The sequence below is a fragment of the Melanerpes formicivorus genome, unplaced genomic scaffold (genome assembly GCF_026170545.1).
Source record: "Melanerpes formicivorus ecotype bairdi unplaced genomic scaffold, bMelFor1.0.p_v2 SCAF_13, whole genome shotgun sequence".
NCBI classification, from domain to species: Eukaryota; Metazoa; Chordata; class Aves; order Piciformes; family Picidae; genus Melanerpes; species Melanerpes formicivorus.
In genome coordinates, this window is record NW_027142365.1 from 10,747,261 (window position 1) to 10,763,692 (window position 16,432).

The window sequence follows — 16,432 nt, forward strand, 5'->3', positions numbered from 1 at the left end:
GATGTCTCCGGGCTTGGGCTGCGGTCTAGTTTAAAATTCTGACAAGCCCCCCCCCGCCCCCCCCTTCCAGAAGGGGGAAGATACACTGGAGACGAAGATGCTTTCTGGCTCAGCTTTAATAAAGGCCGGTGCTAATGAGCGGCGCAGGGATGCAGCTGTCAGCACGGCCACTGCTGGTCGGGTCTGCCCCTTGTCCCCGACGAGGGTTGCTCCCGTGGACATCGTGCTCACAGCCAGTGTTCTCCGCCGCGTTTCCCGGGACCCTGCCCGCCCCCTGAATACCGGTGGCTACCCAGCCGTGCGCTGCCCGCCCCTCGGCTGCCCTTCGCCGGGCTCCTACCGCCCCTCCACGCACCGCCTCCCGACGCCGCGCTGCCCGGGCGGGGCCCATGCCCTTGTTGGGGTCCCCTCGCCGGCGGTGCCCTCCTCCCCCACCCCCCTGCCCCGCCAGGGTAGGGGGAGCGGCCGTCCCAACAGTGTGAGTGACTGCGCCGCGGCTGTGCCTCCGGGCGCCAGATCCGCGCATTTGGTGGTCGTTAAAAACAATTTGTTTCCCTCCCCGTTTGGGGAGGGGGAAAGGGAAAATCATTCCGGGGGAGGGGGGGGGGAAAGGAGAGAACGCGCGAGAGAAACACCAAACCCAACCGAAACCCCGCGCTCCTAACTATTGCGACACGGAGCGAGGAGCGCGTCGGAGGCTGGCGGCGAGGTGCGAGGGGAGCGGGTCGGCCCGTGGGAGCAGACCGGGCCGAGGGGTCGTGGAAGCAGGCTGGGCCGCCGAAGCGGACCCCAGGCTGGGGAAAGAGGGGGGGCGGGAGGGGGAGGGGGGAGGGCAGGACCGTGGGAGGGGCGGGCTGTTTCCCCCCCCTCGCGGGTGGGCAGGCGGCGCCCGGTGCCTCCGTGCTCCCCCCCCCCACCCCCGCGCCGGTCTCGCCGGGCGGGTGTCGGCGGCTCGGCGCGGCTGCCCGGTGACCGCTACCGCCTCCCCGCAGCGCAGACCGAGCCCCCGCACCTCGGAGCCGGCGGCCAGCCCGACGGTGGCCCCCAGCTCCCCCACCATGAACACCATCGTCTTCAGCAAGCTCAGCGGCCAGGTGCTTTTCGAGGAGGACGCCAAGGAGAGGGAGCGGAGCGGCCGGCCCTACGTGGGGGTGGTGGAGGGGCCGCACCACGCCGAGGTGCTTCTCCCCGACAGTCCGTCCATCAAGGAGAGCCTCAGCCTGCGCAACCGGCGGACGGGGTATGCCGTGCGCTCGTCTCCGCGCCGCGCACCGGCTTCGCGTGCCGGCCCCTGCGTGCCTTTGCCGGCGCTCCCGGCAGCCGCGGAGCCGGTTTCGGGTTGCGAGATGGGTTTCGAGATGGGTCCTGCCCCACGCCCCGGGTCCATACTCTGGAATTTTCATTCCACAGCTACGGTGAGAAATTCTGGTAATAGGTGATGCAGAGGTATCAGAGTGAGCTGGAATGTGCCGGACAGAGCGCTCCTGTCCGGCGGTGTTTGACCTCCCCCTCTCTACCAGGCAAAACCAAACCGGGCAGCCCGAGGTTCACGCGGTTTATATGGTCGAGCGTTTCATGTAATTAAAGGTCCCAAACAAAAGCGAACGGTGGGACGAGTGAAACTTGAGGGATGGAGCGGCCGCGGAGCAGACCCCGCCGGCTGTGCTTGCGCAGGCGGGGCTGAAGGCGTCCGGGCATTGCGCGAACCCAGTACTTATTCCGCCGTCCCCTGTGGTTTGCAGCCCGCTGAGCGAGTGGATGGGAAAGTGCTGCCTTGTCAGTGCATTCCCTAGGATGCGATTTAAAACGAAAGAGCGCGATGCCAGTCAAGGGCTGGGCAAGGCGATGTTAAGACCGATTTTGATAAAAAGGCAGCTGAGGCTGTGCCGTCTGCGACTGGGTTCTTGGGGTTTCTTTTGTGCTGGAAGAGGTGAAATAGGTGATGAGAGGATGTGTTAGCTCCGGCGCGTTCTCAGCCGCAGTTCAGACGGATGAAGTAGCGAGCACAACCCAGACATTTCGGGTCAGCTTGACAAATACTAAAAAACACCGTCAGGAGGCACCGACGCTGAGAAATCGCGGGGAGCTGGTTTTACTGCCGAATTTCCACCTTAGTGATTGCATCAGCTCGTACTTCTAGCGGCGGTTTTGGTTGGTTGGTTGGAAGAAGGTCATGTTTCATTCGAATGTCATTAGCAGCGGTCGCGGCGGAGCTGGGCTGCGGAGGTAGCCCGGTACGAGGCAGCGCCCGCAGCCGCTCGGCCCGGCTCGGCTCGGCTCTGCACCGCACTGGTCAGCCCGAGTCGCACGGCCCCTTGGCGCCCCCTGCTGCCGGCGGCGGGAGCCATCGCCGCCTGCAGCCTCCACGCCACCGGCCTCGGACCGCCTCTGGAGTTTGCTTCCCATCCCCCGTGTTTTTCTCTCGTGCTTTTTGTTTTCGAACGTGTTTTCCAAAGAAACTCTTTCATTTTTATTATTTTTTCATTGGGATCTGAATGTAATTATTCACGCCTTCACCTTTTTTTTCCTGGGAGGCCTGGGTTTTCGGGGGCAGTTTCGCGCAGAGAAATGACCCGGGAGGTGGTCGATGCCAAGCTCGAATGTAACTGGCGAATAAGCTGGGGGTCAGGCTCGGTTGGCCGCTTTCTCCTGGCTGTCTGCGCTGGGCGGCTGGGGCCGTGCGAGGCAGGTCCTGGCCTCTCCACAAAGCCCCTCTGTACGACCGACCGCACACCTGGTAGGTGCCCAAGCGACGAAGGCATCGGGACACTGAAAGCTCGCACCGACGGAGCTCTAACTCCGCTGAAATCCCCGCAGTAGAAACGCTCGGGCCCGCAGCATCATCGCGTGCATCGTCCCTGAGCCCTCCCCTCGGGAGTCCGGGGCAGCTGCGGGCCCGGGACCATGGTTGCGGCCATGGAAGATCCCCGAGTGTCCCCCGCGCAGGGTCAGAACCGGGCAGCCGGGCAGCCCATCGAGCCGGGTTCCCCTTCAGGCAGGGCGTGCATCCCTGCACAGGGGAGGTCGGCGCCGTGCCTGGGGTGGAGGGACCCGGGCCGGTGCCCGCCGTCCCGGCCGCGGCTCTCAGCGTCCCTTCTCCGCGGCAGGGCGCGGCAGAGCGGCGGGAAGGTGCGGCACAAGCGGCAGGCGCTGCAGGACATGGCGCGGCCGCTCAAGCAGTGGCTCTACAAGCACCGCGACAACCCCTACCCTACCAAGACCGAGAAGATTCTGCTGGCCCTCGGTTCCCAGATGACCCTGGTGCAGGTAAGAGAACCCCCTACCCTCACCTCCGGCAGCTGCTTTGGGGCGTTTCATGAACGAGGGCGGGGGACAGGGACATAAGCCACAACCCTTCTGAGCTGCGCAAGAGTCAGCGCTGGGTGCCAGAGTAATCAGCAAGGTCAAGGGTCCTGTACACATCTTGCCCTCCACTCTCCCCAGGTGTCCTCCTCCAGTCCCCCAAACAGGAATTCCCACATCTGTCTATGTTGATTGGGGAAGTGCTAAAGGCAACCGGCAAAAGATGTGCACTTTCCCTTGTCTAGGAAAAAAACGCCTTCATCCTTTCAGCTCATTCATAAATACAGTGGAAATGTTTTTGCTTAGTCTTTGAAAATCCGTTAGGTAAAAGAAAGAAAAAAAAACCCAAACCAGTAATGTGAGATTTCAGCGTAGAATAGGAACTGTTGAGGAGGTTGTAAGCAGCTGTTCTTTCCCCTTTTGATAATGGGCTGGAACGAGAACAGTTCTATTGTTCTGGCAATAATCATCACCTGTTGAACAGCCCTTAGCATTACCATACGCATTGCCTGCAGAGGCTTAGCACGTAGAGACTGCCTCAGAGTCTTGCAGGAATCATCATTATAGCTTAATTAAGCATGGGGAGTAATTGTTCTGCTTGCAGGTAAAATTCCCCTGAAATGACTGGCTGCTTTGTTGCGGTATGAGATATAAAACTGGCTGCAGGTGTTTATAAATCTTAGTTCTTTGTTCTCTTTGCCATCTGGCACTCTGTCGCAGTGTGTGGTTAAATGCCGTTGGTTGCTGAGTGATGCTATCTCAGGTCTGGATGCTGCAGAGATTTATGTATTGTGAATAATCTAATTTCCTTACTGCGAGCTACTGCTAGGTGCAGAAAATGAAGCACAGGTGTTTGTAGGATTGGGTCTGCAGAGCTCTGCCTAGCACAGCATGTGTCATTTTGCAAAGGACATGAAGATTTCAAAATAACATGAATTATGAGGAAAAGAAGGTGGTAATAGAGCATTAGTGTTTTGAGTGCTCTTTCAGAAAAGCCTGTGCTTTGAACTTCAGTGCTAGTAATGGGGAAATGGGAAACTTTTACACTCTAGTACCTCACTGTGAAACTATTGCACTAGAAAAAACATTATAGCTTTGACAAAAATAATATTAATGTCTCAGAAAATGCCAGTTATAACTGGAAGAGACAGTTAAAACAACTTCTCTTGCCTTTAAAAACTGCTCATGAAAGCTTTGCTCAGACTTTTAAAAATAGGATCACACAAACACTGTCCATTCAGTGCCACAATGCAATAGGAGTAGTTTATTGGATGACAGCTTTTAGACTATGCTTGTATTTTGACATGAGATTTAAAACATGCACCCAGAACCTTTGTTGGGAGACTTTCACATTAATGATATCTTAGGGAGTTCTTTTGTAAATGCCTTGGAGCAAACAGACAAGGGGGAAATTGGGTGGGTTTTTTCGGTAGTGTTTCTCTTGTGGCAGCTTTGATAAAGCTCGATGGGGAAATGCTGTTAGTCTCTGTAAAAGTGTCAAGTGAGCCATGGCTGATACTTCATAGAGTTTTACAATCTGTGTAAGGTGTAGAATAAAATTTGAAAGAATCATGGAGGACTACATTTATCTCTGTTAGACCACACTGATTCGAGGGCATTTATGCTGAAGCTGACTTTGAGCAGCCTTAGTTCTGTGAACTAATATTTGAAAGAGCTGTGCAAAACCAGCACATCTATCTTCATTTAGAAGCACACCATCAGAAGGAAACCCCAGATGTTTCTTCCATCATTTGGGTGCAGTGCTCTTTTAATCCAGGAATGTGATAGCATCTGTATGAGAGGTAAATACATATGTCTGGCAACAGCAATAATTCCTGAGCCTGAAAGAACAAAACAGCACACACCTCACATCTACTTTTTGGATGCCCAGAAAACACAAGACTCTAATCCAGATCAAAATTCTTGTTCTCTGAGGCTGGGAGAGAAAGTGCCAGGCTATGAAGTCAGTCACACTGGGTACATCTGAAACAGTTTCTTCAAAGGTTGTGCTCTTTCCTCTGAGCGGTATAACCAAGAACAGGCTTGGGACTAGACTTTGGTATCTCTTGGAAATCATTACTTCTGTCCCAGGAGGGGCACTTTGTTTGCAGAATCATCAACCAGGGTCTCCTGTGATTGATTTTCTAATCCAGACATCATTAGAGAATTGTTGTATGATGTTTTCTCTGGGTTCAATGCCTTCACGTTTGCTGACCTGTCTCCTATTTCGTACTCTTCTTCCATTTCTTGGTGCTGTCTCATGGTGTTTGCTCTTGGTGGGAATGTACACTTGCCTCTACAGCATTCCTCTCCTGTGGAGGCTGTTTGCTGATGTTCCCTCTTCCCAGTATCACTCGTGTGCTGACACCTTGTTCTTGGAAGCCCTTTGAGTTTCTGCCAGAATGCCAGTTAGGGAATGAATGGTTGGGTTTTTTGGTTTTCACCTAACTGCTAACTGTGGAAAAGGTCATCAGCTTCAGCAGGTGTCTGAAAGGTGATGTTGGTAATGTAGCTGTAGCTCTTTTCTGTGTGCTTTTCTTTCATCTCATGAACCTTATTCCAGTGTGTACCATCTGTCCAAAGGTGCTTTTGCAGGACTGAGGCATAGATAAACCCAGTCCTTCAGTGAGACAAGGAGGTGAACATCCAGCCCATCCAACAGTTTTCTCCTGTTACTAGGCCAGTATCTATATTTCAACTCTTCCACAATTTTGTTTTAATTAGTTTTTCTATCACCCAGTTGCCTGATTGTAAATTAATGTATTCTGCTTCACTCGCACTTTGGCCTAAGCCCCTGTTCCTGAGCGCACTGATGGGACAGCAGCGGGGCTATTCCAGCTACATGTCCAACAGCGCTGCAGAAGTAAAGTCAGACTCTTTCAAGGAGGTAGAGATTTGCAGGAGTCGTAAATCATCTTGTTTCTTAAAAAGTAATAGCAAAACCTGGGGCAGATTCTGCGTGGAAGTATTCCTGGGCAAACCAACGAGGTCTTCAGGAATCCTCAAGACAAATGTGATTGCAGCTTTCAGTCCAACAGCCCAAACTTTTATACTTCCCCAGCTGCCAAAGCAGGAAACCAAAAAAAGTAAAGTAGTTTGAAAAGTCTTTTTACTTTTCCTCCAATTAGAGTAATTGAGAATCCAATCATTTGTCCTATTCATATGCTACATTTTCAGTTATATTATTACCACAGTGCTTGATTTATTGTATTTTAAATCTTAGTTTCAATGCTCATGTGAAATGAGGAAGAAAGATGGCTGCATATTCCATCCAGAAAGAAATCTGAATGGCTGTATGGTTCAGGAGACTTTTTTGCAATACTTAAATTAATATATTGCTCGTGTGCTGCCACAGACTGAATAGTATTCAGATTCATAAAGACATATCTGCATTACTAGAGGAAAAGCAGCACTTGATTTCTGTTTCCTTTCTGAAACTTTGGCCACCTTTAAGCAGTGAGACAGAGCAAATTACAGTAAAATTGAAGAGTCTCTGCAGAAGTAAAGTCAGAGGGTCAATATTTCATGATGCTGATACAAGTAGCTGATGCTCTTTGGGAATGGCTGAACTGCTGTAAAATATGAGTGCTGGAAGGCACATCTATTACCACTCTCCTTGGGTTTTGTCTTTTTATTTCATGCAGAATGATATGATTGTTGCTTTATGAGAATAGTGAGTTTCATCATGCATTTTTTCAAGATACTTAGTTCTTGGGGAGCTTTCTGAGACTACAATTTTCCCATTGGCTTGTATGTAAATCATTATTTTGGTCTTTTTTCATTATTTTCTGATGTCACAGTAGTGTAACTCAGGACCAGGGCAAAGGATGGATGGCTTTTGGCAGTTCTAGTTGTTTCTTTTCGTAGTAGCTTAAGTAAGTGTGGTGCAAACAGGCACTTGTAATGAGTGGCACCTACAGCAGTAGGCATGTGACTTTTTAAAGACCATATAGGTGCACCAGGTAATATTTGGGGCTGGCTGAAATGAGTGACAAAACTGTCCTTGGCTTTAAAGAAGCCATAACAACCTGTAATAACCCAGGTGGTGGCTGAAGGTCAGGGTGAGCTGTCTTGTACAGTCTGTAGCCATGCAGCTTCTACAGTCCATACGCCTTGAGGTTGTCCAAGACTGAAGAGTGGGAGAGATGTAAAATCCCTTCACGTCTTAGATTCAGGATTTTTCTAGTAACATACATCAGTGCTCAAGAGCAGAAAACCACCCAGAGATACCTAAAAATCTCTTAAGTGGATTTGTTAACTTCCCTTCAGCTTTAATGGGCCTTGTTGTAATTGCATTTGGGATAAGAGTCTCTGGAGTGAGTTTGCTGCTTTGTGCTTTAGCAGAAAGCTTCTCTTGTAAATGCTGACATCAGGTTCTTTCATAATGATCAAATACTACTATTTCCCCCTCTCATAGCAGAAGACTTAAAATATGACTCATCTTTTCATATTGATAGGAAGCAAAGCGTTGGCATGGGAAGAATGAGCCAAAAATAAACCAAGAGTACCATGCAAAAAATCACTCCTGCTATATTTAATTGCTTTTATGTATGAGTCACACTAATACTACCCTGTCTTTCTTTTATGTACATGACACTTCACTGATGAAATATTTCAATATGTAATGAAATGGAGCATAATGAAATCTTTCTCGTAAGAGGTTAGAAAGATGTCAGTTTTGTAAGGTGTTGCAATAACTGCTGTGATAGTCAGTGGAACCCTGGATTGATCCATCTCTATCACTATGTACTTGATTTCAGAGTTCTAGTAAATCATGCAGCAGGCAGGTGACTGCTGCTTCAGCTGAGCAGTCTGGAGATGGTTTGTTAACGGTGTTAGAAAGTGGATGGATTCCAGCCCACCCTTTCTGGTTTACTGTAATGATTGCTGTGACAATATGATGAATATATGTAGGTAGCCCTGGAAGAGAATGAAAATTACTTACTCCTCTCTGCCAGCTACAGTTTTGGTCTTCTAACCTGTCAGAGTAAACTACATGGTTTGTGAAGTTATGTGTTTGGCATCTGAGTGCTGATCCAGGGCTCAGTGTATTTTTGGTGGAACCCTGTTTTATGTAAACACGGTTTTAAGTAAAATCAAAGTGACAGGCTTAAGGTGCTGCTGCTGAGTTCTAGATGGGACTCTGAACTGCAGTTTTGTTTTTCCTTTATGCAGATAGTTGTGGTTTGTTTTTTCTCCTAATCACCCCAGATTGATTATTGATTCGGAGTAATTAGTGCCTTATGCAACCTTAGCTACAAAAGACAAATGGCAAAACTAGGGCCAAAATCCAACACTGAGGCCTACAGTTTGGCTCTCTGGTAGGTGGGGTAGCATGTATTGATAAAACATGTGTTAACTTGCTTCTCAGATTGACATAAATGAACTGGCATGATACTTCCCAGGTCAGAATATGCCTGCAGTAGTCTCTGGCTTCCTCTGTGTGCACTTTCACAACCCTAAGATGTGAGTGGGGTTATAGACTCCCAACATTCTTTACATTCTCTTGTGCAAGTATTGCTGCTCTGCCTCCTTCTTGCACAGGGCCTGTCAAAATATAATTACTCCTGCAAAGAGTAGATAGCATTTTTAAGACCTGATTTATCATTAAACAAATATTGTTAGAGTGTAGGTAGCTTTCCTCTACTCTTGCTCATAGTGAGGTTATGGTAAGGTCGCTCTGTCAGTATCAGTATTTCCTATGTTATATATATTTTTAAGTTAAACCACGGGCAGCATTTTCTCAGGTGTGTTTTCATGCAAAGCCACTGCAAGTCCCATTGGTGATTTGATTAGCACTGCTGGCACAGAAGACTATACCATGCCCTTTTGCTCCTTTGGTATCTAGGGCACTGTGAAATCCTTCTGTTTGAGCCTGACTTTCTGGTGACCCTGTATGTTAGAAGGATGCATGCAAATGTCAAACTCTAAAAAGCGCTCTGCAGCTGAGAAAGAAAACAGATTCCACACAAGGTGTCTACTAAACATTTTCACTGGTTTTGATTTTTTAATTTCTTTTTTTTTAATTTCCAAAACAGAATGAGTTCATATAAGCTACTGCTCTGCAAAGCAAATGGTTGATTTCTGCAATGACTCCAAGATGTATCTGTGTAGGACTTTCCTGATACCCACTGCTTGTCAGAGTACTGAAAAAGCACGAGGGACAATTTGGGCTTTTATATAACCAAATTCAGAATGGCTTTTTCTCACTTAACAGCCTAACTGCAGCCTACATAAATGTCAAAGGCAAATTACTGAATATTAACCTTCTAGATTAAAACAGCTTAGTGACAGCCCAAAGGTTCATATTGAAAGTTCAGGGCACTACCTTTAAAATAGAATAATTAAAAAACAAACAAACAAACAAAACCCACAAAAAAAAAACCAAATCTACTATAAAATGAGTATTTTGGGACACTTTAAATAAAACCTTGTTGATAATAACTTTCCTAATACTTGTGAAGGGTGGAAAGCCTGAACCTGCCTTCTTGTCTAAGGTTCATGCTCTGCTCAGTGATAGTTTCATGGACTCCTGTTCCCCTTTCCATTGTTTGTCACTTTCTTGGGGCATACATACAAGTCACCAAAACTCAGTGGGTTAGATTTGTTTCTCCCCATCACTTTGAAGGGAAGCTAATGCGTTCATTTGTCTGCAGGTATCAAACTGGTTTGCCAATGCAAGACGTCGGCTGAAGAACACTGTCAGGCAACCAGATCTTAGCTGGGCTTTACGAATAAAACTGTACAACAAGTATGTTCAAGGCAATGCTGAACGACTCAGCGTGAGCAGCGATGACTCATGCTCTGAAGGTTTGTTCCTGCTCTTTTTATCAGTTTCAAACCACTTAAAAATATATTTAGGAAGTATCAGATACCCTATGAGCTCTGATTTCTCACTAAACGCCCTCGGTGGATCCTCCTTTGCTTTTTGTGAATTAGGTGACCTTTTTTTAGCTCCCAGCTATTACTCAGCCTTGCAAAGTGGGATTGTGTAGGTTAATTGGAATCGCAGGCTGGTTGCATGCTCTTTGCCTGTTTCATGTAATGTTGTTACTGGAAGTGTAATTGGTAGTTCATTAGGTTCTACAAGCCTGTTCCTTTAATCTGTCTGAAAGCTAAAAAAGTTATATTTGTTGACTTAAGGAAATGAGAAATCTCTTGACTGTTAATTTCCTGGGCTGCAGCAAGTAAACTTAAATGTTTTGTACTATTGGGGAGAGCCAAATTTCAAGTTATGATAGTAAGAATTCAGCTTGTTCAGACAGCCTTTTAAACACTTATCACTGATTTAGGACAGTTAACAGGGTATTTTTCTACCTGCCTTGTGTTGCTCATGAAGAAATTAGACTCAGAGACTGTTTCCTACAGTTAATTAATTTGGAGTAGCTGGAACATCTGAGAATCCTGGGAACAACTACAAGCAATGTGTGAACAGAAGCAAATGAAAAATCACTGCCTAATGCCGAAGTCTAAAGTTATTTTCTCGGTTTAGTTAAATTTATAGCAATTTAAGACCTGTAGAGAAAGTCTCTTGTTAAACATTAAGTGTTTAATGTATTACTGTGTCTTTGTTCTTTTGTTTCCAGATGGAGAAAATCCTCCAAGAAACCATATGAATGAAGGGGGATATAACAAACCAGTTCATCACACTGTGATTAAAACTGAAAATTCAGTAATAAAAACAGGAGTGAGACCAGAAACAAGTGCCAATGAGGATTACGTGTCACCCCCCAAATACAAAAGCAGCTTATTGAATCGTTACCTGAATGACTCATTGAGACATGTCATGGCTACTAATGCAGCTATGATGGAAAAAACAAGGCAAAGGAATCACTCTGGTTCATTTAGTTCCAATGAATTTGAGGAAGAGCTGGTGTCTCCATCATCATCAGAGACAGAAGGCAATTTTGTCTACCGGACAGGTAAGGGATCCTTTCTGCATCATTCCTAAAACAGCCAGCTTTGGTGGATGGTGTCACCTGAAATGTCTTGTGATCGTGCCTTTACTCATGAGAGTGACGAACCCTTATCCCTGCTCTCATATGGAGAGTCCGTAACTCCCTATCCATCCTTTTGCATGAGGGTAAATCAGTCGGGTCCATGCATTCTTATGGACAGCCTTTCTCCAGCCTGTCAGTCATGGGAGGAGTTCTACCTGTAATATTGCAGTTAAATGCAGTTGCTGATGGCTAATGAAGTTAGTTTGCTTTTTGAATGGAGCTATGGGGCCAATTTATGAAATGACACAGACTATCTTTATCAGCACTAAACAAGCCTAAAGAAGGAGAAAAATCTTCAGCATTACGGTCAGTGACCAGAGGTGGACTGAAGTATTGTATGACCCCTGCTGAGAGAAAGAAAAGGGCTTTAAAACTTCTAGGTAGCTGTTTGGGGCACTTTAATGAGCTACATGCCTTCCTGTGAGTGCCTGTGAACACTTTCCCCTGTTGCACAGCATCTTTTCTGTCTCAGAGTGTCTTCTCTGGTGGGTGGCCCCTTGGTGCTCGTGCTTTTCTTAGGAATACATGGGTTAGTTTACATCAGTTTCTGCACTGCTCTCCAGACACTGCACTCAGTTAAAGGGCCTCAGGCTTGACCTTTAAATATCTTGTCTTCATGGTTTTTTTTAAAAGATTACATGTAACTTATTTTAATCTTATCAATAAAAACATAAAAGCATGATTTATACCATCTGCTGTTTTACCAGAGGAAGGCACATGGGACTGCCTGATTCATGCCAATAAATTGCTGTACATCAGGGAAAGATCAGGACTTACTCAGGTCTCTGTGGGACAGGGACTGCTGGAAGGCTCCTCTTGTGAAGCTGCTGCTGTATTTCTTTGGAGACATAAGGCAAAGGCTTATCTTTGGAAAAAAATGAAGTTTCGCATCCCAGGCTCTGGAGTCCTCACCAGTGTCACAAGGTTTCCACCCATTGCAGCAGCCCTTCATGTTGTGTTAGAGCCTTTCTTGGAGGCTTACTTTGCCAAGGACCACCCTGTAGGCAACATCACTTTTGAGATGGATGAATATTGCTGAAAGTACTGGAGGACTTTGCACTACAGTTAATATAGATTTAGATCTTGTACTGGGTTCCCTTTGGCTTCTCTGGCAGGGAGCTTCATGTGCCCCTTGCTTTTGTAGCCTCTCAAGTTTGCAGCTTTTGCACTCTCTTTCCTGATATATTTCACGGGGGTTGGTTGGTTTGTTTGTGGTTTTGATTGGTTTGGTTTTGTTGTCCTGGTGGAGGGACTGCAAGGATTTCAGGATGCTGGTGGGGGCAGGAGGACACTGGTACATGTAGGTTGTCATAGATGAGCAGTTGGGAAGTGGGGCCCCTGTTGAGAAACAGGATCTCAAAGGGAGCAAGAATAGTACATGCATGATGAATAAGTTTCATAATTAACTCTCTCTGTTAATTTAGCATTTTTCTGGGGGCGGGAGGAGTGGGGCAAGTGGGGAGGTGTTTGGTTTTCAACATACCAAATGCATTTGGTCCATATTATGGGTCTTTTGTCTGCCAAGTTTTATTTTTAAGTGAAAAGCTACTCAAGAACAGATGCAGCAGCTCAGCTATGTAAACTTCTGTTTTGCTGTACTTTTATATCATAACTTAAAAATGGACACAATGACTTTTTAAAAATCGTCATAAATTTGCTACTGGATTAAGTTCTGCTTGCCAAGTTTTCAAGCTGCACCAAAAAATATGGTCTTTAATGAGAAGGTTGAAACAGGCATGCTGTAACTGAATTCACAAGCTGGGCTGGAAAGACTGAAAACTAGTTTATTTGTCTTTAAAGTTCATAAATGACATTCCTGGAACTCCTCTTGAGGTCGTTTTTAAATCAGTTCTTAAATATCTTTGTTAACATTTTGAAGTGCTGTGGTCTTTGATGAGAACACCCCAGCAGCTCTCAGGATACAGTTTGATTCTTTTCACACTTCCAAAGCAGACAAGCAGTAGCCTGATGATAAAAAAGGGACTATGTGCACACCCTGTATTATTTGGTACACACATATACAAAACAAATAGTGTATCCTTCCTATATGTGCACACATTCAGGAAATAATAGGTACAAACAGGCTTATTTTCAGCTGCAAGGTTAGAGTCTCATTAATGGTTTTCTGGTGATGTTGTAATGTGCAGGAATGGAGCCCTTCATGAGCAAAGATATTTTCTAGTTACCATACAGTCATGAAATCTGCTTACAAATAGATGAGCGTACTAAAATGGTTGTTCGCTAGGAAGAGATAAATAGGGATTGTGTGAGTGTGTGTGTCTTTGTAATTTGAATATCTGGGATGGCAGCTCTCAGTGCAGTTGTATAGCAGTACCGCATCTGCGTTCTCAAGAATAACTGCAATGCGTTTGGTTAAGCAAAGTCGCAGGGCATGGCTGACTGTACCACTCAGACCTTCCTGAAAGCAACAAGTGTATTTTCAGGTGTGATAGCAACACTTGTAAGGGACTCCCCACTGCAGTTTTTTTCTAAGTGAAGCATCTAATTTCGAACACAGATAGGTTGAAACAGAATGGTGAAGTCCCTAGGTGTTTTAACTTATGGAAGCATTTTGTGCAGCATTGACGTTTTGGTTTTTGAGACACATTTGGCCAGGTTGCTGTGCTCCTCACAGCAGGCAGTCACTGGTGTTGAAGCTAATTCTTCATTGTGGCTCCTGGAAAAGCAGCTTTTCATAGCAGATTGTGAGTAGAAAGCTTACTCACCGCATCTGGTTCATGTTATGGGCCAAACCCTTATCTCAGGTACATCAGTGTGCTCAGAGTGACTTGTCCAGTGCCTGGGGTCAATGTGGCCCGTACCAAATTAATGGGGTATGAGTGCAGCGTCCAGTGACAAAGACAAGAAGTTGCAGTTTAAAGTTTATAAGGAAAAGGGGTTGCATAGATTCCTGTTTCAGTAATTAACGTGCTTATAAACACAGGTCCATACGCTGCTGCAGCCTCATGCAACTGGGAAATCGCATGCAGAGATCAAGGACAGGCGTTATACCTCAGGGGCCGGAGAGCGGCTGCGCTGTGCGCCCTGCACGAGTGGTGCAGCCCCTGGGAAGCGGCGCTAGTGCCGGAGTGGGAGCAGCACGGCGCCAGCCAGGTCCCTCACAGCCACGGTGCCCACACTCCTGCCTCCCTGGCCGCTCGTCCCACCCCGGCGGCGTGTGCCCGGGAGCTGCCACGGGCGGCGGGCCGCAGCAGGGAGAAGGGAGCGGCTGGGGCAGAGTGCAGCCACGTATGGAAGCGTTTGTGTCGTAAACTGATCTGCTCGTGTATACAGCCTGACACAGGCCTGTGTGCCGTTAGGGCAGACATTTCAGCTCCGATCAATTCTAGTGCAAGTGTAGTGTATAAATGTATATAATTGGTCAAATATGTGTCTTCAGCTGACCACTGGAAGGCTCGCTTCAGTGTTTCTGTTTAGTTAAAAGTCAGTGTTGGAGAACAAGTTTTCATTAACTCCTTGGCATGCTGTCATTCACAGGAGGTGCGCTGTGTGACAGGAATAACTCAAACCAGACTTGCCTATCTGTTTGTTGTACAAACTCACGCAGGAACAACAGTCCAACTGCAGCAAGCGCTCCAGAAATCTATAAGGAAAAGATCTAATAATGTTTATAGTGAGGCTAGACGTAAATCTAAAGCGGCAGCGGCAGTCTTTGGTTTACGGATCACTAAAACGCTGAGGTTTTCTGTAATCACGCTGCAGAGCTCTGTTGAGTACCCTTTTGTCAGTCACCTGTGGGAACAAAGTGTTCTGCATCGTTACAGCAGAAGGAAATGAAAAACCCCAACTTTCTGGGATATCGCTGGCTGGTGAGCTGCATTTGGTGAACGCAAGCGAAAACGAAAATGAGAGAAGGAGAGGTGAAATGGCAGGACAGGGAGTTTTCTAACTTCTTTCTGTTAGGCAGGTTTTCATTGATTTCACTTTATACGTTACTTAGCACAGTAGAAAAGCCAGAACAAATAAAAATAGTGATGAAACTAGAGACTTGCAGGCCTGGAAAGGAGGGTGGCTTTTATAAAAAACCCTCTTGAATGACTGATTGATTTTTGAAGATGTTTGATCGCTATTTTTAGACATTTATACTCAGGACTGTGCTCTGGTTTTGATGTTCTCACACTACTCCCTTTTTCTTTCTCCTCGCCTTCCTTACTTTCATTTAGATCCCGCAAAGTCTGTGATTTGTAGAGAATGATCCTCGTATGCATATTGCAGCACACTCTGAGACCCTCAGCAGGATCAGGCCCACAGTCGTACAGAGCCCTCATATTTAAGGCTGTAGCTCTGCACATAAGTACTGTGGAGAGACACATGGGAGCTGCAGAGCAAGTGCTGTGCTTTTGTGTGGTCCTTGCCAACTTTTTCTCGCAATTTAACATTTTTAGAAATTAACATGTAATTTAAAAATGAGCTATAAAATTTAAAAGCATAATATGAGCACAATGGAACCTGTTTTCAGAAACAACTCGAGGGACCTGCAAAAAAACCCGCTCGTCCCAGGGACTTTCGCAAAGTTTGGTCTAAATGGTGCTGGAGACCTTGGGGATACTTTAAAATAAATGGGAACCTGGGAGTGCTGAAGGAGGTCCTTGTTGCAGATCCTAATGTTGTCCAGAAGTGAAATGGAAAAAGGGAATGTCAAGTACAGTATTAAATGCACACAGCAGCATAACTGCAATGTCAAGGTTACCCAGTTAAGATCGTATTTCTTGCGGGAATTTTATTATGACACGACCCGATTCGTCAACACTGAAATGGCAGGGAATTGAAAATGGAGGAGAGGATTGTGTTTAACTGGCTGTTCTGTTGGGTTTGCTAAAGAAAGATTAAAAGGAAGCAGGCTGTTCTACAGGGACAGTGTCAGGTTTAATACACCAGATGTGATAGCCCAAACTTGAGAATTTTAAAGCTCCTGCCCGCTCCCTGCTCGTTAAGTCGATTGTTCACTTTTTGCATTTCTTTCGGTTTGAACAGCGAAAGCCAAATAAGCTGCTTTTAAATTCCCTTCAGTTTACCAATTTCTCAATATGGGAGCTGCAAGGGGATTATTTCCACATGACCCTGAAAGCAGTGCTCCATCAGAACTGAATCTTTTCTGTGGAAAGGTA

At 46.4% G+C, this 16,432-nt stretch overlaps 1 protein-coding gene across 3 annotated transcripts in view; it reads left to right on the plus strand.

Moving 5' to 3' along the window:
- The first annotated feature begins 619 nt into the window (after window positions 1-619).
- The window catches only part of MKX (mohawk homeobox), a 47,604-nt gene continuing 31,791 nt past the window's right edge, over window positions 620-16,432 (plus strand). For 2 of the 3 annotated variants that reach the window (XM_068146049.1, XM_068146050.1), the window contains exons 1-5: window positions 620-709; window positions 998-1,240; window positions 3,108-3,267; window positions 9,960-10,113; window positions 10,890-11,225. In XM_068146049.1, coding sequence (XP_068002150.1) covers window positions 1,059-1,240; window positions 3,108-3,267; window positions 9,960-10,113; window positions 10,890-11,225 — 832 coding nt within the window. In that variant the 5' untranslated portion in view covers window positions 620-709; window positions 998-1,058. Of the gene's footprint in view, window positions 710-937; window positions 1,241-3,107; window positions 3,268-9,959; window positions 10,114-10,889; window positions 11,226-16,432 lie in introns of those variants that run through there. The other variant, XM_068146051.1, reaches the window with a different exon arrangement.